The sequence below is a fragment of the Microcebus murinus genome, chromosome 4 (genome assembly GCF_040939455.1).
Source record: "Microcebus murinus isolate Inina chromosome 4, M.murinus_Inina_mat1.0, whole genome shotgun sequence".
NCBI lineage: Eukaryota > Metazoa > Chordata > Mammalia > Primates > Cheirogaleidae > Microcebus > Microcebus murinus.
In genome coordinates, this window is record NC_134107.1 from 42,241,723 (window position 1) to 42,269,243 (window position 27,521).

A 27,521-nucleotide genomic window follows, 5' to 3' on the forward strand; every position below is an offset into this window, starting at 1 on the left:
GGATGGAAGCACTCAGGATTTATTTTTTTCTTCAGAACTAAGAAATCTACCACTAGATTTATATGGGGCCAGGGTTGACAGAAGCTATTTAACTTCTAAAAACAGAAATATTTAACACTGAAAGGTTTCTGTTTTAATGCTATTTTTAAACCACACTGAACAGCCCTGTTTTACAGGAAAGAACCATGCCAGTGTGCCTTTTGTGGCGATTAGCAATTAGGATACAGGTGAGGGAAGAGGAAAATGGGATGGCTACTGGCACATGGGCCAGTGCTACAAATGATGTGCTTTCCTGACTTTGCCAACAGCCCATCTGGAGACATCAGCTCACATGTGGACCCACGAGGGCTTGAGTTGCCAAAGAAGGACCTTTGGAGGCCTCTCCTTCCCTCTCCTGGCAAGGATTTTCGTATCTGGGCACAAAGTTAAGATTCACTGGGGTGGACTGCACTGGGTCTCTGCCACTCTCTGCTCAGGTAGACAGCACTTTGAAGCCTCACCCTAACCCCGGTGGCAGGTCTTCGATGCAGCATCACGGCAGGGTCCAGGCTGCCTTATCAGCCAAATGTGCTGGCAGCTTGGTCTCTGATCTCATCAGGAAAGCTGGCACGCCTGCCCACTTCTCGTGCCAGGAACTAAACTCTCCCTGCAGTAGCGTTATGATCTCCGGTCTGGGACAAATTCTCCTTCTGCTAATGCCGAAAACTGACTACAGTGTCATCCTGTTTCTGGTGTTCCAGGAGGTTTGCACAGGAGGTTTCCTTTCTACATCTTGATCCATTTTAATAATGAATTTTAATGATGAAATTCAATTTAATAATAAGTTGTACAGGACAGTAAGACACTGTGAAGCACCTGTTGTGTGGGAGGCTAACAATGGCATGGAAAGCAAGATGCCCCTAATAAGGATACTATCAATGATACCTGGTGGTTAGGGTGAGCTTTGCTGGGCCCTCAGTTTAAAGAGCAGAGCTTCTACAGACCCCTCTGGTCTGGACACTGCTTTCTTTGGGCTCTGGATGATACATTTGTTCCTCACTCATACCCTGCATTCCAAGTAGCCTGCATTTCCCTGCATTCCAAGTAGCCTGCATTTCCTTTTAAGTTTTCACCATCCTGATATTTGCTATGGTGGCCTTGTGTATATTTGGAAGGCCTAGGGACAGTTCGGAGCAGACTTCCAGGCACAAAGAACCTGGTGGTACCTTAAATCAAACAGGACTTCCTTGTACTGATGACTGGCAATGCAAACAAGGGGCCAGGAGATACGCCGGTGAAAGCCCAAGGACGTCTAGACAACTCTGCACAAAGGGCATCCATGGCATCTGCCGGTTCTCCATTCCCGTTGTTCTTGGTAGTGGCACCACTGATTACGCGATGCAGATTGTTATAATGATGGTAGGAAGGATAAACTGTTAGAGAACTGGAAGTATATTCCTGGGAAAATCTGAGGTTGAGATATTGTATCACAGTCTCCCATGATACAACTAATAATAAAGTTTCCTAAAGATATGTGAGCTGAGTGGTCTCTGTTCTTAGCACTGTACTGAGGGACTAGCAAGGAAGCTCCCCAAGATCTCAAGCTGCATGGGCGCTGCAGCTACCAAGACCAAGGAAATAATCTCACATTTGCAGTGTAGTCGTTATCTGGCTATTGTCCACAGGCATTAACTGTCACGTGCCAGACAATAGACAAAGGGGTGTCTCTTAGAAGTTTCACCATCAGCCACCTTCTATTTCTCTATTAAATCTGGAACACAGTGGTCCTGAGGCAAGCTTGGACACAAAGGTGCAGCTCTCTCATGTTTCCTCAATAGCTGCAATGAAATCCTTTCATTGTCTTATTAAATATGGAAAACCTGCTTGCCACGAATGCCTTACCAACACTGAAGTTCTACCTCAGCAGCAGGCACGGTCATTCCCTTACCGTACACATAGGAGATCCCCACGAGCTCAAAAATGGCAATGATGACGAGGGCATAGGAGGCAGCATACGTGTCCACAAGCTGGAACATGTAAATGCCACCCTAAGAAGAGAGAGAAACAGCCAACATCAAACGGGCCCCACCACTGGGCTCTCTTCTCATTCTGACAGCCAACCCTCCCCATCCTGGGGAGAGTCAGGTGCACACAGGGGTCAAAGTATGGCGCCTCCTTTCAGTGGCAGTAACCTACACCTGGTCCAAGATGTAAACCAGAGGCCTTGCCAGGTTAGCAAAGTTGTTCCCGGCAGACTCTGAGCTAATCAATAGAACAAGCATTAAAAAGTGATTTAACATCTTATTCTTCAAAGGCAAGGGTCAGCATCTGAAGATGTGGATATGAAAGCAGCCAGATTGCTTTATTTTTGCTTTAAGCAATTGATGATCATTTTCACCCATGAATCTGCATTTAATTTACCTTCATATGACCTTTAGGTGTCTCTGAGCATTTTCCACACATCCCCATGTAGCTCTACCTTACCCTTTAAGTCTTCCTACAATAGATGACACTTAGAGACTGTCTCATTCTAATCCATCATTTCACAAATGAAACTAAGGCCCAGAATCGTGACTTGCTCAAGGTCACAGAGCAGCAAAACCAATATATACATTGAGTGACCTAACTCAATGTATCAAAACATTCATGACTAGAAGGAACCCAAGTGGCTGTAGACTCATACATAATGAGTAATCACCTGGAAATTTATCTGGTTGGAAAATTTGGATTTTCATGTATCCTATTTTCTTAAAGTAGGACACACCTGCCTTGTTGGCTCAAGAAGGCTACATCTCAATTACGAAGATGCTAGAAGCATCACTGGTAGCCAAGATAACATATTTCCCTCTGTGGTCAGAATCCCTGATGAGCTGGTGCCATCTACATGGAAATGGCAGTGATTTGGCCATGGTCTGAGAGCCAAGTGGGAAAGGACAGATAGCCATCAGCCCCCCACACCCGGCCTGTGCCCAGCACGCAGCTTACCTGAGTGATCATTGGAAAGCCCATGATAAAGAAACAAATGCAGCAGCCCAGAGTGAAGACCGGCTTGTGTGTGCGCAGGTACTTGGGGAACTCATCCGAGATGGAGGTCACTATGGTCTCGATGGTGGCAAACTGCAATGGTGTCAGGAAATGCATGTGCCTGAGTCAAACTGTCCCACCCAGAGTCTCCAAAAAGCCCTCTGCATCTCCCACCCAGGAAAGTTGTGTGTATATATATATATATATATATATATATATATATTTTTTTTTTTTTTTTTTTTTTTTTTTTTTTTTTTTTTTGAGACCGAGTCTCACTCTGTTGCCCAGGCTAGAGTGAGTGCCATGGCATCAGCCTAGCTCACAGCAACCTCAAACTCCTGGGCTCAAGCAATCCTCCTGCCTCCTGCCTCCTGAGTAGCTGGGACTACAGGCATGCGCCACCCGGCTAATTTTATATATATATATTTTTTTTAATATATATATTTATAAATATATATATTTTTATATATATATATTGGCAAATTCATTTCTTTCTATTTATAGTAGAGACGGGGTCTTGCTCTTGCTCAGGCTGGTTTCAAACTCCTGACCTCGAGCAATCCTCCCGCCTCGGCCTCCCAGAGTGCTAAGATTACAGGTGTGAGCCACGGTGCCTGGCCAGAAAGTTGTATTTGTATTTAATATTAGGTTTGGTTTTCTTTTTTAGGTCAGCATTCCCTTGATGGGTTTAAAAGGCCACACTGGGATCCAACCCACAGGCCAGCCAGGACCCAAGCAGGATATGAGCTTTAGAAACTACTTCCCCAGTAGTTGAATATGCGTTCCTATTCAGCCATCAGGACATTTTAAGCCTCACTTTGTATTCATGAGATGTAAATTCCTCTCCTCCAATTTACCTTGCATTTGATCTTCTACTTGAGGAAAACCCTCTTTGCACCCAACAACTAAACCCTGAGCACCTGTCAGCATGACTTGTAGTAGTCTCAGCCTCACAGCAATTTCCCTAAAATTGACTACATATTATCCTCCTTTCTCCAGCCCCACAGAATTTGCTTTGGCAAAATGACTCCAAAGCAGGAAGTAGCACAGGTTCAAACCTGGCATAGAGCAGAGGGAGAAAAGAGGGAGAGAGGCTGGCTCCGCACCAGCCCATGAGCACCCACAATACAGGGTTATCCCGAGCCCCCCTAGGCACCTCACCCTCCCATATGGCTCAGGGGTAACATTTGGGCTCCCCGAAGCCCACCCCTCTGTTGTAGCCTAGACCCAGGACCCAGAAGAGGAGGGTCTTCGGAAGGAGCCTGGGGACAGGGGACCCGTGGGAAAGAAGGAGCTCACCATAGTGTCAAGTCCAAGAGTGAGGAGCATCAGGAAGAAGATGATGGCCCAGAACGGAGAGAGGGGCAGCCTGGTTAAGGCTTCTGGGTAAACCACAAATGCAATTCCTGGCCCTGAAAGAACAAGACAGGGGATTGCAGGCAGGACGGGCTCAAGGGCCCTCTTCCCGGAGCCCACAGGGCCTGCTCCCCACAGAGATCCCGGTTATTATATGCTGCTTCTGCTGTTGGTTATTTTTTAAATCCTGTCCATCATTTCCTTAATTAGACCTCAAGAGAAGGATCAGAATTAGGTCCACAGCTAGAGAAACTCACAGGAGAGGCTCAATAATAGAGTCAAAGCAGAGACTCAGAGTCAACCCTACTGGATCCACAGCCAGGCTGTGTCCCATGCACATGACATGAGAAACTCCATCATTGACATTTTGGTTAAGGGAGAATAAAATAATTACCCTCTAGAGCAATGGTTCCCAACCAGGGGTGATTTTGCTCCCCAGGGGATATTTGGTGATGTCTGGAGATATTTTTTATTCTCACAACTGGGGTAGGGGTGGGATGATTACTGACATCTAGTGGGAAGAGGCCAGCGATGCTGCTATCTTTCTGCAATGCACAAAACAGCCTCCTGCCAACAAAGAATTACCCCATCCCAATGTCAATAGAATAAGGATTCAAGGTTGAGAATCCCTGTTCTAAAAGTCAGAATGTGATCAGAATGATATCATTTCTCCCTTTAACTATTATTCCTTCTATTCAGCCCTCCAGAAGAAGCCAATGCACACAAAACATACATAAAACTCTTTTAGGATCTTGCCCTTTGTGGTAAAGATGGGGCACAACAGTCCACTGGTACTGAGTTGGGGGGAGGGGGCAGTGAAGCATGGTGTAGGGGTTAAGAGAGTTTGGTCTCTGAGGGTCAGACAGATCTGGTCCCAATCCAGGTTCCATGACTTACCAGCTGTGCAACCCTAGACAAGTTATTTAATGTCTGTCAGCCTCAATTTTGTCCATCTGTAAAATGGGGAATTATAAATAGTACCTCACAAGGCGGTTATAAGGAATCAATGAGAAAACACAGGTGCAACACTGAGCCCAGTGCCTCCCCCATCATCGACACTCACAGAATATTAACTTTTCTTATGAGTGGTCTCTGCACTCAGAAGTCAGTGGTTCGGATTCAGGTCTTCTCTAGAACGCTCCGTGTGGCCTTGGTGGGGGTTGTCTGAGCTGCAGTTTTCTCTGCCGTCAGAGAGCCCTGCCGGCCTTTGCTACCTGCCTCGTGGCCTCCCTGGGAAGATTACTGTAACCAAAGATGGCTAAAGACATGGCAGCTGTGAATTTCCTTGCAAGTGGAAAACTAAATGAAAAGGGGCAGAGACGAGTAAACGTGAGCACCGGGTGATCCACAGCCGGCGTGCATCTGCAAACCCGAAACCGCAGCACCTACAGTTTTCATAACTCGAGCATAGCAGCGCTTTTCCAAACTGGAATTTATCGGGTTGTTAGTTCCTAATGCTGCCTAGGGCCTCTGGGTATTTAAAATGTAAAGCCTCCAATGCCTCAGATACCCCCGCTTTATGCATTTATTGAACAGACCGTAGAGCCAGCCTCTGAAGCCTCCCTATGTGAACCATAAAAGAAAAGTCTGCATTAAACTACAGTTGAAAATAGGTCTCGGATGCAGAATGACGAGGACGTCAGCTCAATGCTCTGGCGACAGTCGGGCCCATAAAGCCGACAAGAAGGTCTTGAATGGCTACTGCCAGAGGACCTCAGCCGCTCGCTTTAACAGGATTTGACCCTTTGGGCTTCACAGCTTTTTTAGGGGGAGGAAGTGATTTCAAAATATTCAGCCTGCTTCAATTTCAGCTGCCTCCCTAAAGTACCCAGGTGAAGGCATCGTTTTCAAGCTACATTACAGCTAACTCCACTTATCCACGGCGGATGGGGAGTGGAGGCACCTAGTGGATAATATTGTTGGGTATTTAACAGCGTGCATGGCCTGTCTGCTGGAGGCCGAGTCCCGGGTCTGTCCTCTGCGCTGGAGGCTGTACACCCAGTGGCTGGACTGCAGGCTCCATTCCCCAGGGACTCAAAAGCGGGCTGCGCCTCTTACGAGCTGTGGGCCTTAGGTGAGTCGCTTGTTCTCTCTGGACAAACTTTAGTTTCCTTATCTATACAATGGAGATAATAATAGTGCTGACTTTCATAGAGTGTCCGTGAGAATTAAATGTGTAAAACAAATAAAGGACTTAGAAGAATGCTGGAACAAAGCAGGAACTCAGAAAACATGGAGCATTATTACTCTTCCAGGAGAGGAAATCAAAGGGGCTCTGCATGTCAGCAACTCGGACAGGCTCCCAGAGATCTACAGTGACAGCCTCCCTTGTCCTACGGCACTGCCAAGACACTGCCAGGGGCTCTGGTCAATGCAATTCATCAAGACCCACAGTGCAGCCACCTGGGCTCCTGCGCCTTTGGGCAGAGAGGTGCGGATATAGGCGACAGACAGACGGCTGGATGGAGGGCACGTCAGTCCTGCTCGAGGGTGCTCATTTGGATCAGCAGAGCCTCTGAACCCTTGGAGGCGAGGGAACCAAGGCAGTACTTCCTAGTGGTCTGGTTAACTGAGCGCTACCAACCTATAGTTGGGAACCCTAAATAGAATGGGCACATTTGCGTTTATCTACTCTGGTCTAGCCCAGTCATTCTGGTGTTGGATGAGCCTCTTTTGGTGGCTTCAGGCTAGATTCTGAACATGAACTTGCTGCTCCATAGGCAGCACGGCAGATGCTTGGGAGATGGCTCGGGAAGGCTGGATTCCCTGGAAGCTGCTTTTCTGGAGTAGATCCCTGAAAAGACCACCCCCTTTCCTTATGCCTGTCATGACAGCAGAGGACAGCTTGGCCTCATCACCAATCCTGCCCTCAGCCCCCCCAAAATTCTAATAAGGCTGAGATTTGGGGTGACAGAAATTTTGACAGAAATGCCTCCCTTCGAAGGGAGTGGCAAACTAAACAGAATAGTGTTAGGTCATTAAGGAAAACCTGGTTTTGACTAAAGACTGAAACTTAGTTACCAATGTTGGGCCAGCAAAACTGTCCTGAATGTCTATATGCCAATGCTGCCCAGCTGGCAGGGAGTGGGGCTGGGGTTTTATGCAGGCCTGACCCCAAATCTCTATCCTGTACTCTGCAGGGCCCCCACTATATAAGCCAAGCCTGCAAAGCACATATAAGAATATATGTGAATTCAGATGAGCAGGAATAGCTTTCCCAAAGGGTCTGGGAGAAGATTTCACAGGCCAAGGCTCCCTCTCCCGTGGGGAATGAGGCCCACTGCTCACGTGCCAGAGACCAGGTATCACCTCCATAGGTTAGAACCTGTTCGAAGTGCTCTTCTCCATGTTAAAATCAGAAGAAGTAAAAAAATACTGGAAAGAAGAAATTTCAGAGGGAAACACAGGCACATGTTTGGCTGTGCTTTAGATCCAAGATAAAAAAAAAAAAAACCTCCATTTGCGTTTTAGCAACATCTCCCCCCAAATCCCTTTCCTGCAGCAGAAAAAAGCTCAGAATAGTTAACTCACCTGGCCCACATCTCAGGAGTCACTATCTCTAGCAGCTTGGCCACTGGTCCCCAAGGGGCTCAGTAATGCCACAAAAAATAACAAAATGCCTCAGATTTGCTAGAAAGTGGAGCAGAACCTATCTGCTCCAGCCACTCTGCTGGGAGGAAACTAGGTTACAGGACAGCTGGGGGGGGGGGGGGTTGAGGCCCCCCCTGAGGACAAAGCCTTCTCACCCTCTCTCCGGCCCTCCCTGCCTCCCAGGCTGTTGGAGAATTCTCAACCAGGGAGGGGCATCGCTCATCTCCTGGGGCCCCTCTAATTCAGTGCACTGCGGCAGAACCAAATACCCCTCAGGGATTCACACTGTCTCCAGGGAGAGATAATTACACCCCTGGAACATGCTGGCTCCTTAACTCTTTGAGACCCCTGGTGGGCCATCAGCATGCACTGAAGCAGTAATTAGTTATCCTTGGGGAGCCAGAGGAGATCTTAGCAGCCCACCAAAAAGGTGACATTTCTAGGACTTAACTCTCTCCCTGCATCTAAGCCCTTGTCTGAGAATTGCGGCAAGCTCCTTGAAGAAAGAACACTGCCCAGACAAGCCTCTCACAGTTGCACCATTGCACCTCTGGATTGTCTAGGGCCCACAGTCGTGCCACACGGCAGTGATCACAGTCCCCACACAGAGAATGAGATCACATCAGTAAGCAACGGCCACAGGGAAGTCCCTCGATCGATCGCTGAAACCTACGAAATACCTGAATCCTCTGTGGAACCAGGCTGGGTGGAAATGAAGAGTTAAATAAAAAATCTTAAACATTCTCTCTCTGCAAAATGCTGTCCTAGAAATATGGATTAAATGAGATAAAAATGAAAGCTCTTCGTAAACTCAAAAGTACCGTACAAATGTTAGCCATTAATAAAAGGATCACTTGGGTAGAGAGTAAACGTTTATTCCACGTGCCTCTCCACCCACCCACCACTCTCCAACCTGTCAACCCACTGGGGAAAAAAACGGCAGGTCCGCATTGCTAACTAAGCAGAAGGCCCCGAAAGCACATTTGACCTAATAATCAGAAAAGTGCTTTGTAAGGAAAAGGCTCTTCTGAAGTTAGTGCTCTTATTAAGCCTTGGTTTCGACAGGGCCCTCTGCAAGGAATGCCATCCTGCGGCAGACTGTGCCCACACCCGCTCCAGGGGCGATGGTTTGCCTGATGAATCCTAATGAAACCACTACTAGTAGCTAAAAGGTATAACAGGGATAGACCTTGCTTATTCAGGCTGGAGCTGAAGAGGGCCCAGGGAAGAGGAAGGCGAGGAGAGGAGAGGGCAGAGGGAAAGGGGGCTTTTAAAGCATTCCCTCTGGTTAGAGACCCGCTAGCTCTAATCCTGCAGTGAGTATCCTACTTGAGCCTATCTCAGTTCCTCTGCAAAGGGGAACCTGGGCTCCCCGAGCTTCTATCCTGTTCCAGAAGGCCACCTTCCCAGGGAAGTATAAATTAGGAGCTTGTGAGGTGTGCCTGGAACCTGCCCTGCAACAGCAGGGTGAAAACTGTCCTGTACCTTGATCCGCCACATTCTCGATGTTGACTTTGCGTTCGTTGGCCATGAAGCCGATGACGGAGAAGATGACGAAGCCAGCAAAGATGCTCGTGGCACTGTTGGTGCAGGTTACAATCAGGGTGTCCCTGGAAGGAAGAGACCAGAGTTTGCCATTAGGTGTGCTTTGTGAGTGAGAAGGGACACGGGGAAGGACACACAAATGTGTGCCTGTGTGTTTGTGTGCACATGTGTATGCGTGTGCATGCATGTACATGTCCATTTCGAAACATGCATCCACCAAAGGACAGAAACAAGCAGTCCTAACCACAGACCCCTGTGGGCCCATTTAAAAACCACCAAAAGGCTCAGAAAGTTCTCCCCTAACTGCCCTGATCCAGGGCCTCCGGGCCAAAGCTCTGGCTCCACATGCTGTAGAACTGGGTCTCGTCTCACCTGCTATGGTCTGAATGTTTGTGTTCCCCCCAAATTCATATGTTAAAACGTAATCCCAAATGTACTATTCCCATAGTATTAAGAAGGGGGGGACCTTTGGGGAAGTGATTATGTCATGAGGGCTCTGTCCTCAAGAATGGGGTTAGTGCCCTCGTAAAAGAGGCAGAAGAGAGATGTCTGCCTCTTCTGCCGTGAGGACACAGCAACAAGGCACACCTTCGAAGCAGAGAGCAGGCCCTCCTCAGACACTGAATCTGCTCGCGCCTTGAACCTGGACTTCCCAGCCTGCAGAACCGTGAGCAATAGGTATCTTTTGTTTACAAATTACCCAGGCTAAGGCATTTTGTTACAGCAACCCAAACAAACTAAGATATCACCCCACAGGCAGGGCCAAATCTGTCCATCAGCGCAGGATAGGGAGATGAGGTCTGGGGGGGCTTCAGGACAGAAACCACGTGTGAAGGAAGCAAAGGCCACAGGACAGTAAAAGGCCACAGGGTATGAGAGCAGCCTGGGGTTGGGGCAGACAGGGCGGGAAAGGACATGGGAGAGAACCCCGTGTCTCTGCCCTTGTCCCAGAGCCCTGTGCTGTTATATGGGGGTCCCCAGCCTGCCTTGAGCCATCCTAAACTCAAACATGTGCTAGACGGAGCCCCAGGGTGTCACTGAAATCCTGCTTCTCCTGCCTATTAACGGCATGACTTGGAGCAAGTCACTTCCTTTCTACTCTGATTTAAGATGGCGGCAATGACCCCGCCTCTCGCATAGGTTGTTGTGAGGACGGAACAAGATGACGCCTGCACCAGGCACAGCCTGGCACCGAGCTAGTACATGGTAAATCATATGCCTTGTCTGATCCTCAACTTACTGACGGGGCCCAGAGGAAGGTAATGGACCAATTAACAGTGGGTCAGGATTTGAAATCGGACTTTCTAGCTCTCAGCACCGATTCTTTCTGCCATACCACACAGTCTCCTTTCTAATAAAGCACAGGGCAATGCTTCACCCTTTGACAGTGTTCAGACTGATTCGGGTCAACGATTAATGAGCAGTTGTGACCAAAAGAAGTTCAAATGCCTCAGTTGGGCATTTAAGACTATGATGGGCTGAATTGTGCCCTCCCTACAATGCCTATGTTGAAGTCCTAATCCCCAGTAGCTCTGAATGTGACAGCACTTGGAGATAGGGACTTTAAAGAGCTAAGTTAAAAATAAGGTTATTAGATTGGGTCCTGGTCCAAGACGGCTGGTGCCTTTGTAAGAAGAGGAGATTAGACACAGCCACACACACAGGGAAGACCATGTGAAGACAAAGAGAGAAGATGGCCTCTACAGGCCAAGGAGAGGGGCCTTAGAAGAAACCAACCCTGCCAACACCTTGATCTTGGACTTCAGCATCTTCCAGTTGCTTCAAAACTGTGAAACAATACATTTCCATTGTGTAAGCCACCAAGTCTGTGGTGTGTGTTATGGTAGCTCTAGCAAAGTCATGCAAAGGCTCTCTCCAATCTGGCCTCAGCTGACTTTCAGGCCCCATTTCCTTCTGCAATCCCATTTGCCTGCAATCCCATTTACCTGCCTCCCTCCACACACACTTATCACACTCATCCTGCTCATCCGCACCTCTGGCTCTCTCTGCTGCCAGAGATCACTCCTTCCTCCTGCACCTGCTGAAATTCAGTCCAGTATGAATCTCATTCTGTGAGGCCATCCCGAGCAACCCAGGCCACAGCTTAACTGTAATCTTCTCCTCTAATTTCAGAGATGCTTGAGGGAAGTTTGACTCTTAGACAGAGTTCTTGCAGTACCAAGTTAATGAACAGATTCTAGTGGCTGCTATGGACTAATTATTGATCCAGCATAGCCCTGGGCTCTCCATACCTGGTTGCTAAGGTTGCTTTATGCATAAGCCAAAATATCTGAGCTGCAGCTGCCCTAAACATGGGCTGCCAGGTGCCAGGCGATCAGAGGTATTTAAGAAAAAGGACATCCCTTGTTCTAATGTGACTAGCTCTCATCATCATCCTTCGCTCCCAAATGGGCAGTGGGGAGTGCTTAGGGCATTGGAAGCAGAGGCTGGGTGCCTGAGCTCTCCAGGGTCCATTACTAGGCAGGGGGCTATGCCCCCCTTTCTATATCCTTTCTCAAAATCAAGTGAACTTGTGTTCAATAAGCCTGTCGTGTCTTTTGAGTTTGACTAACAATCTGAACCTAGAACTTGACCAGTGATTTTGCACTTCTTCACCTAGATAGTAAGCTATTTGAGGACAGGGATGTTTTAAACCTTTCTGTCTCTCTCTTGGTTCACAAAATATCTCATACATTATTTTTAAATAATAATAATGGCAGCTGCCACTTATTGAGTTCCTACTATGTATGAAATGTTGCTCTAATAAATTTGCAAACATCATCTCTTACCCCTCAACAAAATATTACAATCTGCATTTTATAGGCAAGAAAACAGAGGCTCAGGGAAGTAAAGTATCTCGCCCATGTCTTGGAGTTTTAGTACATAGTAAAGTCATATCAAATGCAAGTCTGTCTGAATCCAAGGTGTTTTTTCCATTGCTCTGTGTTGCCTTCCTTACAGGTTCTCTAGAAAAATATTTGTTGGGTGACCACATGCCCATGTATCATAAGTGACTACCATACAGTTGTATCCATGGACTAGGTAGCTCACCCATGACTATCACAGGACACACACGGCTGGCTGCACAGCGACCCCCATCCCATGGAGAGTTCGCTTCCATCCTATAAATAGCTACTGAGCCCCCACCATGTGCCAAAGGCATAAATATAATCTAGGGTCCAGGCCCCCAGAAGACAGGGCTAGGCACTAGCAGGTTGTTTCTCACAGGCCAGAAGAAATTTTTTGCTTTATCTAGGGTGAAGTGTGAGGATGCGGCCTCAGATGTCTGATAACTGAGTTCCTTGTTCTGTCTCTGACCCTGGTCCTGCTAACCAGCTACCTGGGATCTTGGAAGTGCCTCCACTTACCTGTAACAGTTGTTGTGGAATTTGTTGTAAGAAGAGAGAGTAATCAGGCCTCCCCATGCAGCGGATAAAGAGAAGAAAATCTGAGTGGCAGCATCTTTCCACACCTGGGAGGCGAAAGGAGAGGAGATTCAAGGTCACTGAAGGAGACTGGCCCCAGGGTGGGGGAGGGGGAGTCTCATACACTTAACGCTACATCATCTTCCCAGGGGAAAGGCATCAGGGACAAGATGACTTTGGACCATCACATAAATGAGAAACATAACTCACCTGTCCTGGGAGCCAAAAGGGCAGTAAATTACCTGGGAGATTTTAACTCCCTCTAATCAAAGGTGAGGAACTCAATAAACTACACACACATTTCATGCTTATGTTTTCTCTTGCATAAAGCTAAACAGATGGGAGAGCCCTTTCTTTAAGTCAATAGACTCTCAAAAAATAATGCATTACAGCAAAATATATTCATGGATCCAAAATAAAAAAACTCTTTTTAACTGACATCACTACAGATTACAACTGCTATTAAAAATCTGAAATTCCTGTAGCCCCTAATCTTAGTAAAGCAATCTCTGTGCCACGGTAGAGTGGACTTTCTAGTGCCACATCCTACCTGCCATTAAGTGGAGATTTTCTGTTACGTGCAATCAAATTCAACCTTAGCTCTGTGTTCTTAACTCATTCTGCAAAAGTAGAGTTTCCTTTAAGCTGAGAAAATGTAGTTCTTGTTCAACAATCACCCTCTCGTTGAGAGGTTTTGGGATTGGGAGTTTTAGAGTAAGACGTGGCCATACAGAATATGCAGAGAGAAAGTTCAAGTGTGTGCCGGCCCCGCGTGGGTGTCCAAGAAGCATTCAGATGTGTCTAAGCCCTTTGAAATAGAACCGCTTATGGTTTACCCCTGTGCTGTTATTTTCCAACTAGCAAGAGTCCACTTCCAACACACTATAATTAGTAACAGATAAGTGGTGTGAAGTGGCCCAAAGCTATTAAGAGGATTTCATTCTTCATTTTCAGCTTCCCCTGCAAACCCAGATGTAGGACAACTATTCCAGGAATCTGAAAACCCTCAGCTGCCTACTTCTCATTAAATATTTCCGGAGTGCAGAAAGGACCGAGATCATCGGGCCCTTGTGAAAGCACATGCTGAGATTCCACAGGGGATGACGTCTAACCCTGCCCGCCAGACGGCACCGCAGGGCACGCCCTGTCCCTGAGTGCCGCTGCCCCCCCCCCGGCCTGTTATGAATATTAATAAAATAATAAGCCCACCGTGGCATCCGTGAGCTTCTCCCACTTGGGCGTGATGAAGTACCAGATCCCAGCGCCAGCTCCAGGCAGGGTGACCCCTCGGATGAGGAGGATCACGAGCACGACGTACGGGAAGGTGGCCGTGAAGTACACTACCTAGAAGAGCCATGGCAGAGGGGCTGTTAGGAGCAACCCGCAGAGCGAGCCCCTGCGGAAGGAGCAGCACGGAAGCAAGGGCAGGACCTGCCCCCCAGGCACGAGTGCCCGACAGGGAGGACATGAAGGCGGCTCTCCCAAACCCTGCCAGGGCTGGGGAGGCAGGGAGGGCACTGAGGCCAAAGGTGAGTCAAAGAGAGCCAGAAAGCCTCTGGGGGGAGGCCGTGGAGCGAGTCAGCCTACAGCCAGAAGGCTGGGGGAAAGGGGTCGCCCTGCCCCGAAGACAAATGCACAGCCCCTTAAGGAACCACAGAGGCAAGAGGGAGTTATGTGCCTCTCTCCCCCCAAAACCCCACCCACGGCCTGGAGGAGGCCCAAAATTCCACCATTAGAGATGAATCCTTTTAGCTTACCCCTTCTACCCCTGCTTATACACGCATGTAGCAAGACAGGCTGGTGAAGTTAAAGACCTCAATCTTAGAATTGGACACATTTACATTCAAGTAAAACCGCACCTCCAGCACTGAGTAGCTGTGTGACCTTAGACAAGCCATTGAGCTCTCTGAATCTCAGTTTCTGCACCTGAGGATAACAGTACCTTTCTCACAAATAATCATGAGGATTAAGTGATGTAAGGTATGGATAGCACCTAGCATGGTGCCAAATTTATAACAGATGGTCATTAAACGCCAAGTTCAGTAAGAATTTGTGGAGGGCTTCCTATGAGCTGCTATGATGCCTGTGCCAGGCATCGGCTGCACAAAGATGAAGGGTCTAGGCATCGGCTGCACAAAGATGAAGGGTCTCCTACCCCAGAGGGCCCAGAGACAATGTCTGAATTATGGGCTAAGCGGTTACACACAGGACACTTCGGACATCCCGGGAAGGGCTCTGGGCCCAGTCTGGGAGTTTCTAAGAGGTTCATGGAGATGACACCTGAGCTAGATCTTGGAGGACAAGGGCCACCGAAAGGAGGTGTGGCAAGGTGGGCAGGACCAACCACGTGGGCAAGACCGGTGTGTGAGAGCAGCACCATTTGTTATCAGAACAGCATAAAGTCAAGGTCAAGTGTGGTGGGAGGGGAGACAGGGGCCATCAGAGGAGACCAGGTCAGGAGAGGCCTTGAGTGACAACCAGAAAGTGCTCCTGCTTCCTGGAAGAGAGGGAGGGACCAGAGTCGAGAAATGTCTAGGAGATAACGTCAGCAGAACTCGGGGCTGGTTGGATGGGGACGGCAGGGAGGTTCTCTCCTTCCTTTCATGTTCATCAAGCCTCAGGGTGAAGGAAGAGCTTGGGACCAGGGTTTGGGGGGAAGAGCAGACTGTGAGAGCTCAGGCTCTGCAGTCCCAGGGCCTACATCCAAACCCTGACTTCAGCACTTAAGTCACCTGGGAAGGGACTTAACCTCTCTGAGTCTCACAGTGGCAAAGCAGCAATAATAGTAGATCCCAACAAGGCTGTTGGAAAGGTACAATGTTATGGTCCATGAAAAGTGGCACAGGCCTGGGAGCACTGGAAACAGACGTGCCACTTCACAGTGTGGCCTAGGACTTGCCAATCCCCAATGTAATAACACTGACAACCCCCAGCTCTCAAGGGGGCTACATCCCAAAAGCACATTGGAAGACATTTGGGCAGATGGGGTTAAACTCCCATCTGGCCCACTAGAGCCGTCTCTGATCCATGGGGTGAGCACTGTTGGTCCAGAGCCGCCCCCATTCCCACCTGCAGTCCTCCATCCTGGGCAACTGAGAGGGACACAGAGCCCCCCGCCACATGCTGGCTGCACAGACTCAAGTGCCTGGCAGGGGGCTCCAGCCTGGCAGGGAGGGGCAGACACTGGGATTTCAGGGGATGAGGACGAAGTGAGGGGCTGGTTCAGGGGGTGAGCTGGGAAAGGTTGGAGTTGAGATTAGATATGACTCTTGGGGTCACTTCATTTATTCAAATAAATATATTTCCATACATAATTACATACATATTCAGAGCACCTAATATGTGCCAGGCACAATCATTTGGGACATATTAGTAAATAAAAGACCCCTGCCCGGAACCCTAACTTACACTCTAGCTAGGGAGATAGACAACCAGCGAAAATCATAATATTATTTGTAGTATATTAGAAGGTGATAGGTGCATTAGAAAAAAGAAAAATTACAGCCAGGTGAGGGGGATGGGGTGTGCTAGGGAGGATGGCCAGGAAGGCCTCATTGAAACGTTGGCCAACACCTCAAGAAAGTGAACATGAGCCAACTATCTGAGAGAACATTCCAGAGAGAGGGAACAGCTGGAATACTGGGCCTAAGAAGAGAAAGAAGGGAGTGTGTCTGACTCCTAGGAGCAGCAAGGAGGCTGGTGGGGCCAGAGAAGGGCGCACAGGTAGGAGAGGAGGTGGGTGAGGTGGGGGCAGGGAGGGGCTGACCCAGCCGAGCCTCCCCTGTGGGGAATGGGAGCTACGGGAGGGATTTGGGCAGAGGAGTAACATGACCTAACATTTGAACAGCGTCATCCGGTTGCTACATCACGAGTATATCATAGGGCGCAAGGGAGAGGCAGGGACAGCTGTGTCCCCAACCCAAGGGCTGGGGACAGCTCCATCCAGGGTGCTGTCAGTGCAGCTGGTGAGAAACGGTCAGATCCCAGATATATTTTTAAGAAGAGCCACCAGAATCTCCTAACAGATTTACTGTGACATGTGAGAGCAAGAGAAGAGTCCAGGATGACTCCCGAGTGTGGGGCCGCCCAACTGAAAGGGTGGCATTGCCCTTAACTGAAAGGGGGAAGTCACTTCTATCTCTGAACCAAACGACTCCAGGCCACACTCCCTCTTTCTGGATGCAGACTTCAGGGACGAGCAGACCCTTTTCTCTCCAAGGCTACACCACTGACCAGGATGCCCCTTCCCTGTCCCACAGGCAGGGGTCCCTCCTGCTCCCTTGTCCTGAAGGACTTGCATTGCTAGGGATTGAGGGGAGGGGGCTGCAGCCAGCTCCTTCCTATTCCTGTCAAACGTGCTTCTCTCCTTCCCCTTACAGTCTGAAGGGAGGTGAAACCCCGCCACACATGATATTATGAAACCTAAGGGCCAATGGCATTGCAGGGATGGGCTCGTGGTCTCACATGGGGCAGGGGACAGGAGATGCTACAGTCTGACTTCCCACCCCCACCAAGACAGCATAGAGAGGGACAACTAAGGAGTGTCCTTTCCATCCCCTGACCACCTGGGCGGGAGGGAAGTGAGGATGGCAGGAAGAGGTGAGGGAGAGATGACCTAGACGGCAGTGGCTTGCAGGAGGAAACCTCTAAGGCTGGTCCCAGTCTGACCAGCTGAGACAACTGTCCCCATCTGATTGTGGAGACCATTTAGACACCACTATGGGCCTGGGCGTGGTGTCGTGTGCCTGTAGTCCCAGCTACTCGGGAGGCTGAGGCAGGAGGATCACCTGAACCCAGGAGTTTGAGGTTGCTGTGAGCTAGGCTGACACGGCACTCTAGCCCAGGCAACAAAGTGAGACTCTATATCAAAAAAAAAAAAAAAAGAGAAAAAAGACACCAACATGCCTGGAGCTCCCTCTATGGACCAGATATACTAGTGCCATTTTTCAGAGAACGAAACGGACAGAGGCTCAGGTTAAACATCTCAACATCTCACAAGGGATTAAGTCACGGTCTCCCAGCCTGAGTCAAGTCCCAAACCTGAAGCTTTCCCACTCCAAACCCATTTTTTTCAGTAATGCCATTCTACGGGCCGCACCATCAGAAATGTGTATGGCAGAGTCAGGACGTGGGTAAGGCATATGAGGCGCCTAAGGGTGCAAAATTTAAGGAGTCATCCACTCTCGGGTGCCACCCTGCACTTGCACAAACCTGAGAGTGAGCGCCTGTCCAAATGTCGCACGCCAGGCACTGGTTCTCACCCACTCTATAGATGATCCAACTGAGAGGGCCAATAGTATGGCTTGTAAATCTGGGGGAGGCTTCAAATGCATGTCAGGTGTACATGGAGGCTTTATGGCCAGCTAGTTCCCTTGAGTCAGGAGGGGCTTTAGAATGCACCTGTTTCAACATATATTGGCAGAGCAATTAAATTTGAACAGTAATGAATTACACTTGGCAGGAGTGACAATGACTAGCTGCTCTGAGCCTGTTGGCCTGACTCCTCGAGGCATCCTCCTCACCATGGGAGCTCTGGACAGGTGATAAGGCCCCACCAGGCAGCATGAATTAATTAGGTTAGCTTTGCTTTGCTGCCATAACTCTCAGGCAGAGGAGCCCCTGAGGTCAGGTGGGCTGCATGTGACCTTCAGGCTGCCTGCTGGTTGCCCTGCCTCTGGAATTCTAGCTGCTCAAAGGCTTCAGTCTCAGAAGAAGCAACCGGCCTACCTATCTCCTCAGACCCTAAGCAAGGGGCACTGAGCTTATCTTGCTGCAGGAGAAGAAAGACATCTCTTCTGCATAGAAATGTTCATGGAATTTCAAGCACAAAGAAGTTTGTCATAATAAGCAGCTTACGGCTCTATGATTAACGTCTGCAGGGCCCAGGGCAGGATAATAAATTGTGATTCATTGTTTTGGGTGGTATTCCTCGTTTTAAAAAACTAATCATTAATTTCTAGTTCGAAACCTTTCTCAATGAAGCAGAGAGATAAGTTGGCAGATCGAAAAGAAAAACTTACCTATTCAAAACTTCCTATTCCAGGAAGCCTATAAAAACTGGCACCAAGGATTAAATTCTAAATCAGTGGAAAGGAAAGCACTGTTTCAAAATAGCACAGACTAATAGAGCTAAAAATAATCTTACAAAATATTAATTCTGGCCTTTGCTGAGAGTCACATTGGGCTGCAAGGTGCATCAGGAGTGTCTGTAGGCCTCCTGGAACCCCTGACCCCACCCACTCCTTTTGCCTACAGGAATGAGCTCCATGGCAGAAGACATCAAGACCAAAATCACGAACTATGAGACCGCCCCTTTTGACAGCTGCTTCCCCAACCAGAACCAGACCAGGAACTGCTGTCAGAACTACCTAGACTTCCACCACTCAGAGAAGGCAATGACAGCTAACGGGGGTGATGTCTCTGTGTGTGAATGGTACCACCGTGTATACAAGTCCCTCTGCCCCATATGCGGGTCTCAGCCTGGTACCACCGCTGGGCAGAAGGCACGTTTCCTGGGAAGATCTAAACTGGCTGCACCCCACCTCCCCTGCCCTTCTCCCAGGGTAGCAAAGGGAGACCTGGGCACACAGTGATCCTCACTCTGGGACCCTGAATCAAGACTTGACTACTAATAAAAACTCACTGGAAAAAAAAAAGAAAGAAAGAAAACATTAATTCTAAGCTTTGATTTTGCAAATGAATAAATCGAGACGCTGATGCATCCTGTGACTTGCCTAAAGTCACACAAGAAAAGACAGCAGAGATTGGTTGGGATGCAGGGGTCCTGACTCACACGGGGGACTATTACCCCCACTATATGCAAGTGATGACTGCACAGTTCCCCATTTCCTACCTATTCCTAACAGTCCCTCTCTGGGAGAGAATGTCACATAGTGGCAATTATTTAGGCTTTAAAGCAAAACACCTGGATTGAAATCCCAACACTGCCACTCAAGAGTTGTGTGACTTTAGGCAATTATCTTGGCCATGATGGGCCTCAGTTTATCTATAAAGTGGGAATAAATATACTTACATGGCAGGTTGTTGTGAAGATTGAATGAACTAATGCATGTAAAGCAGTTAGCACAATGCTTGGTACATAAAGTGTTCAACAAAGCTCCCTCTCTCTTCCCATTTCGCCATCTAAGCCACTGATCTCAAGATGTCAGAGTGGCACAATGCCCAGTCAGTATGCCAGTCATTCATAGGAATAAAAATGAAAGGACCTAAGGTGAATTAAGAACTGACCATACAGTAGGTATGGACACGCACTATCTCACATAATCCTTATAGCAATCCTATGTGCTATGTACTACTATCCCTAATTTACAAAGTAGGAAATGGATTCCAAAAGGTTCAATAGCTTGTCCAGAGTTACACAAGCAGAAAATGATAAAGCCACGATTTCCGATTGGTCTGACTTGAGAGCCACCAGGCCATCCTTCCTCACTCCTGTCACCAAAAAGGACACGTTGTTACCCTCCTTGTCTATCATCCCTTCTCCTGCCAGTCACACCTTCCAGCCTGTCTCAATAGACACCTATCTGGTCACTTAGATTATGACTGAGGCCACCTTGTCTCCATCCCTAGCCACAAGTGACAGTTCTGCCAGTGGGATTTTGGCTGAGCAAATACTTGGCTAGTCTTGCTGAGCAATTGCTTGGCTGGGCCCTTTGGAGGTGCTGAAACTCCCACCCACGCTCAGTTCCAAGCCTCAGAAGGCAAGGAGTCCTGGGAACCTCAGGCCACACTGGGCATGGTTTTAAGAATCATGCTAACATTTCCTCATCTCCCTGCAGCCTTAGAAATACAATCGATCCCGTCTCATAGTACTCACTCAGTCACCAGGGTCCTCAGGGGTCACTTCATCCCAGCTCTCATTTTACAGAGGGGGAAACTGAGGTCAGAGCATAAAAGTGGCCCCCCGGGTCACCCAGCAAGTGTTCAAACAGAACAACGTTAGAACTAGAGGGCCGTAGACATCACCCAGTCCAATTGCCTTCACCTTGAAAAGGAAGAAACTGAGGACACCTAAAATAACTAAAATAAGAAAATTTGCTTTCTTTAATTGGTAAAAAAAAAAAAGAAAAAAATTAAAGATAAGAGCATATTGGAAGCTCAGCCAAGTTTCATGGCCCACGGGGAGCTGTCCCTACACAGCAAACACCCTGGCAAGTGCCCAAGGACAGGAACCTAGGACTACTCGCTCCCAGTCTGGTTCTCTCTAGCTGGCTTCCTTCTCCCACAGCATGTGATTTAAGGTGTAGCGTCTGTACCAGGTAACCCTGCTAAACCTGCCAGAGTCCCCCACTCAAGCGCCTCTGGTGCTATTAAATAACTTACACAGAAAGCAACAGTAAGAGCTGTCATCAAAAGGCACCCGTGAGCATGTCCTCGTGCCCAGAGAGAAGACAGATTGGTCTAGTGGCTGATGGGATGGGCGCCCGGTCTGGGTGCCTGGTGGGGGTGTGGAGCATGCCTGAGGGTGGAAGGTGGCATGGACCACCCTCCCCACAAGGCCTGATCCTTCTGAGGTTGGTTGGTTGTAATATAACCACAGTAAGCCCTGACTTGGGCAACTAGCCCAAATCTCAACTCGGCAACCCACAGTCTCAAAGTCCACCAGTACATCCTCATTCACTGGATCTTTAAGACATCTTCATTTTCACCCTAAAACATGAGAATGCCCCCTGGGGTGTTGAAATAGTATTGATTGTCATCGCGGTGATTGGATAACCCTTCAGCAGGGCTTTTCTAAGGCAGCAGGAAGATGGGGAAATGTTGCCATGACTCTTACAACAACCCCCAGTGTGGCCTTCTGTGGCTCGGCACTGAGCTTGGGTGGGAGCTCCATCCTCTGCAAAGGGCCCAGCCAAGTATTTGCTCAGCCAGAATCCCACGGGCAGGACTGTCCTTTAGTGTTGGCAGCACGTTGGGTGGAAGAGTGTCGGGCTAGGGGTGGAAGAAAGGCGAGAACACCAAGAATACAGTGGCCAGGAGCGAGGAGAAGGAATCTACTCCACAATGTTGATCTTTATCCAGCTTCTTGGCAGAAACAACAACTGACCTGGCAGCCAGACCAAGAGGCAAAAAGCCAACAGCACGAATTCTAGAGTTTAGGGAAAGTGACTGAGTGACATCAAGGGAGGTTCTTTCTACTGAATGAGTACATGGGCCTTGAGAGGAAAGCAAGCAAACTAATCACAGTACCCCCACCATCCCTGGGGAGCTCTGTATACACAGCAAGTAAGCTATTATTATCCCATTCTACAGATGGCAGTGAAGTCACTGGCCCACATCCCCTCCACGGCTCCGGGGCAGTCAGAGTTAGCACCCTCGGCCCCTGACTCTCTCAGTGCTTTGCCTGCTCCATGATGGAACCACACCTGAGTGCCCCAGAGCTTTGTCTTACTTAGATAAATCCAAGTTCTTACTTTTCCTGAAGTCTTGATTCCTTTAGCCAGGGACGCATACACAATTACCCAAGCCAGGAAGAGGCAGAAGGCTAGGGGCCACCTGATCTCGCCTGGATATTCAATCCCTGCAGAAATCTTCAGCACAAAGTACCTGAGAATCAGAAAGAGAGGAGAAGGAAGGGAGGAGAGAGGGAAAGGAGAGAGGGAAAGGAGAGAGGAAGATGACAGCCTGCAGGTTTGAATCCCTCAGCAAAGCCAGGAGCCTTGAACAAAACCCGAGCAACACTCCACTCCCCATCAGGGACCCCATTGCATTAGGCCATGGGGGATTTGCTGCTCTGAGCTCTTGCCCACAGCTGTCTGCAGAGAAACCAACTGGATTTTTATTATGTGCTGGGAGGCCACTCGTGGCCCGGGGCAGGCTTCTGCACAAGACTGCCGGCTTCATTGTCACCTGGAGCTGCCCCAGGAGAGATGCAACAGAAACACTAAACTATCAAGGATAATTTTTGTGTGTTTTCTGTATTGCTCTACTCTTTTATGAAAATGTATCCTGAAAGTATTTGTATGTTTGTAAATTTAAAAAATTAGGACATAGTGGAAACTGCATATGCTAAATGACTAAAAATGCAGTTCTGGATTTTATTTAAAGTTGTGTTGGATGGCCGGGTGAGGTGGCTCACACCTATAATCCTAGCACTCTGGGAGGCCGAGGCGGGTGGATTGCTCAAGGTCAGGAGTTTGAAACCAGCCTGAGCAAGAGCAAGACCCCATCTCTACTAAAAATAGAAAGAAATTAATTGGTCAGCTAAAAATATATAGAAAAAGTTAGCCGGGCATGGTGGTAAATGCCTGTAGTCCCAACTACTTGGGAGGCTGAGGCAGGAAGATCACTTGAGCCCAGGAGTTTGGGGTTGCTGTGAGCTAGGCTGATGCCACGGCACTATAGCCCGGGAAACAGAGTGAGACTCTGTCTCAAAAAAAAAAAAAAAAAAAAAAAAAAAAGTTGTATTGGGCACATCCTGAGGCTGAGACTATTTAAAATGCAAAAGTAGGGCCACCTAGACCTTGTTCAAGGAATGCCTTCAAAGATAGGTGAGCAGCTGCCCATCCCCCAAATGAGTAAACCACTTAGTCAACAATTCCACAATATCCTGGCCATCTACACTGTTCCATGCTTCAACAAGGGACCTCGGACAAGTCCCAAGAAGCTCCTGATGACATTTCTTCTTAGAAACTAAGAATGGCCCCAGAGCATCAGTAAAGACCACCAAAAAGCAGGTCTGCAAATCATTTTCCAGTATACCTAACTACACCAATTCTGTGATCAGATTCCATCCTTGAAGTCCCATGTAGATGGAAAAAAAAGTAATCTGGTTACCTGAGGTCTGCTTAGATCACACTGGGCCAAGTTTTTGAACTGTTTGATCATTGGCATCTTGAATCACAGTGGCACTGGTTCTGTTCCTGCACGCCCACTCTCCTTTCCAGGCCCACAAGGCACAACAATCTGCTCTTGGTATCAAATCAGGAAAAAAATATTCCTCCCTGATCCCATCCCTCCAGCCACCCACACTTCTAGTGTGTAAATGGAATGTTTATTAATTCACTGGATTTCTCTTAGAAAGAAAAAAAAAAAAAGCCATCTTACTTGAAATACTCTTCACTTCCACTGACAAACGTCTTATTGGCCTGGCTGGTGAAATTAACCATTGTCAAGTTGGGATAGGCAGTCATGCAGAAAGTTGAGTTCTTGATCTGTATTTTGGGATGGTCACTGATAACACAGGAATCTGTTCAGGAGAGGATAGTATGCAAACAGTGAAATCTGTGCAGAAAATGCACACGGGTCTCTCTCTGCTGGTTTAAAAACAAAAGGCAAAAAAATGTCGGAGAGTAACTTTGGGAAAGTATCAACTGATTAACAATAATTTATTGTATATTTCAAGACAGCTAGAAGAATAGAATTATAATGTTCCCAACACAAAGAAAAGATTAATGTATGAGGTGATGGATGTCCCAGTTATCCTGATTTAATCATTATACATTATATACAGGTATCAAAATATCACATGTACCCCAAAAATGTGTACAATTGTAATACATACATTTTTAAAAATAAAAAAATTAATTGAGCAGGCCGGGCGCTGTGGCTCACGCCTGTAATCCTAGCTCTTGGGAGGCCGAGGCGGGCGGATTGCTCAAGGTCAGGAGTTCAAAACCAGCCTGAGCAAGAGCGAGACCCCGTCTCTACTATAAATAGAAAGAAATTAATTGGCCAACTGATATATATATAAAAAAAAATTAGCCGGGCATGGTGGCACATGCCTGTAGTCCCAGCTACCCGGGAGGCTGAGGCAGAAGGATCACTCGAGCCCAGGAGTTTGAGGTTGCTGTGAGCTAGGCTGACGCCACGGCACTCACTCTAGCCTGGGCAACAAAGCGAGACTCTGTCTCAAAAAAAAAAAAAAAAAAATTAATTGAGCAAAGCCAGATGTAGAGGAACCACGGAATTATGTTTCCTTCATCAGAACCCCAAGTCCCCACAGCGGCACCTTGTACAGATAGCAAAGGCTCACATTTACGGAGCGCTCTCTAGGTGGTGGGCAGCTCTTCAAATGTATTGTCTCATTTAATCCTAATATCAGCCTGTGCAGGAAGTATGATGACATCCATTTTTAAAATAAAGAAACAGGCTTGACGAGGATAAGTAATTCTACTGAAGTCAGGCAGCTAATGAAGAAGAGAGTCAGGACTCAAACCCAGATCCTTTCGACTCTACAGAAAACAAATGAATTGCAGAAATGAGTTTAGAGAATTTAATTAGAGAAACAAAGGTCTTGCAGGGTTGCCGCTACAGAAGACGTACTAGTAAGTTCATCTTGGACTCACACCTGGCACTATGGCCAGCACACGGTAAGTAACATACCTGTGCCATGTGCCTTCTGCTCTCATGTGGGTTAATGGAGGCAGCAGCCACACTGTGTGCTGGTGAGCCTATGACAGGACCGAACACAAGGGGACTCAACTGGGGACAAATTTTCTCCCCAGAAGACATTCAGCAATGTGTAGAGACATTTTCAGTTATCGCATCTAGGGGACCAAAATGTCAATAGTGCCAAGATTGAGAGGCCTGACCTAGGCTAGGATGGGGAAAGGGAATTAGCCTTGTGAGTCTTAGCATGTCAGGCACTATGCTGGCCACTTTAATAATTATCATCTCATGAAATCCTCATAAAACCCAGGAGGTACATATTATTATCTGCATTTTAAATAGGAAGAATCTGAAGTCTTTCTGACCATATTACAATGCCTCCCTAACAGCTGTATAAATACGTATAAATTGACAGCTATTTTAAATAAAGAATCCACCAGGACTAATCCCAAAGGATACTATTTTGTAAAGGAGCAAAGTGTAATAATAACAGCAACAGCTGACACTTACATGGCACTTACCATGTCTAAGGCCCTGTTTTAAGTGCTTTATATGCATTGATTAAGCCTCACACCACCCCTATGAAATCGGTACCGTTATCATCTCTGGGTTACAGATAAGGAAACTGGGGTTCTGAAATGATCCCAGCCCTGAGAGCTTGGCCATGTTCCTTTATCTGTCCAAGCCTCCATTTTCTGGTAAGAGTTGTTCACAAGATTGCTGCAAGGACCAAATTAAATTAGATCATTAATGAAAACACTTCACAAGGTGCCTGGCACACAGTTGGCACTCAATAAATTTTAGCCATAACTTAGTCCTCGTTGTTGTGCCTTTTTAGGGAGTATCTCTAGTCCTCAACATCGTCTCCCACAAGCCTGCTTACTGCCCCCCCACATCCCCCAGAATTCCTCAGAATATTGGGTTAAAATTAAAACAACAATCATAAGAATCTCTTCCCCGTCGTTAGTTTTTGGGTTTTTTTGTTTGTTTGTTTGTCTCACTCTGTCACCGCAGGTGGAGTACAGCAGCATCACCATAGCTCACAGCAACCTGGAACTCCTGGGCTCAGCGATCCTCTTGTCTCAGCCTCCCGAGTAGCTGGATCTATAGGTACACACCACCATGCCTGGCTAATATTCTATTTCTAGTAGAGATGTGTCTCACTCTTGCTCAGGCTGGTCTCAAACTCCTGAGCCCAAGCAATCTTCCTGCCTCTGCCTCCCAGAGTGCTAGGATTACAGGCATGAGCCCACGTGCCCTGCCAGATTAGCTCTTTAGACCAGGGTTTTTCTACAGGGGTGCTAATGACATTTGGGGTCAGATAATTCTTTGTTGTGGGGCTGTCCTGTGCATTGCAGGATATTTACCAGCATCCCTGACCTCCCCCCCACTAAATGCCAGGACCGTCCACACTCTCACTTCACCCTCACCCCAAAAATGCAAAAAACAAAAATGTCTCTGAACATTGCCGAATGTCCCCTGTAAAATCTCCCCTGGTTGAGAATCTCTGCCTTAAAGGCCTCAAAGTACCTTCCTATTCAATAGCATCTTCTTTCGTCTAATCAAGTAAGAGAGTTTCGCGAGGACTCCCACCCAGTAACTGTCAAACACTTGCGGAGTTTCCCCCAGCAGCGACCTGAATGGAGGCAATTAAAGAACCATCGGTATCCCTTTCCTGTAAGTAAGCACTGAAGTTATTTCTCGCCCTTCTTCCCCAAAGTCCATCCACCTCCCCAAGACTGAAGAGATCACTAACACAAGAGCAAACGCCAAATCGCTTGCTTCCCAAATTGCCATGGTGAAGCAAGCGGGCAGCTTCTCCAGAGAGCGTCTCTGGGTGTCCGTGGGTCACTGCCCGCAGCAGCTGTGCAAGGTCACCGTCCCTGCGGCAATGCGGCAGGGCTGCCCTGCTCTCGGGCTCCCCGCGTCCGCAAGCCTCCTGCAATGTCCCCACTCACCGCCGGGCGGCAGGAGCACGCTTCCCAGCACGCCCGCAGCTCTGCCCGCGAAGGAATGATGGGCCTTATCGGAGAGCTATTCGGCCCAGCAACCCCGAACAAAGAACAGAGATAATGATCGTGCTAAATTGGAAGCTGTTGGAATGGGATTCTCTTTACTCAGGCAATTATTAATAAATGAAAGCACATGAAAGACCGGGGAGAAAAGGAATCATTTAATTAAAGTTCTAATGAAAATTAAGCCATTCCAGAAATAGAAATGGTATTTATGTTGTTTCCATTTTATGGGACC

General features: G+C 47.9%; 1 protein-coding gene and 1 pseudogene across 1 annotated transcript in view; one reads left to right on the top strand and one right to left on the bottom strand.

Annotated features, from left to right (window-relative positions):
- SLC6A5 (solute carrier family 6 member 5) overlaps positions 1 to 27,521 on the bottom strand; it is a 52,479-nt gene that overhangs the window by 16,048 nt on the left and 8,910 nt on the right. Inside the window, exons 5-12 of the mRNA XM_012735521.2 lie at positions 23,988 to 24,129; positions 22,355 to 22,487; positions 14,130 to 14,264; positions 12,864 to 12,967; positions 9,436 to 9,560; positions 4,303 to 4,415; positions 2,965 to 3,096; positions 1,928 to 2,027 (exon numbers count right to left, since the gene is read on the bottom strand). Of these exons, the coding sequence (XP_012590975.2) occupies positions 1,928 to 2,027; positions 2,965 to 3,096; positions 4,303 to 4,415; positions 9,436 to 9,560; positions 12,864 to 12,967; positions 14,130 to 14,264; positions 22,355 to 22,487; positions 23,988 to 24,129 (984 nt within the window). The remainder of the gene's footprint in view (positions 1 to 1,927; positions 2,028 to 2,964; positions 3,097 to 4,302; positions 4,416 to 9,435; positions 9,561 to 12,863; positions 12,968 to 14,129; positions 14,265 to 22,354; positions 22,488 to 23,987; positions 24,130 to 27,521) is intronic.
- Positions 19,187 to 19,446, top strand: LOC109730660 (cytochrome c oxidase subunit 6B1 pseudogene; annotated as a pseudogene).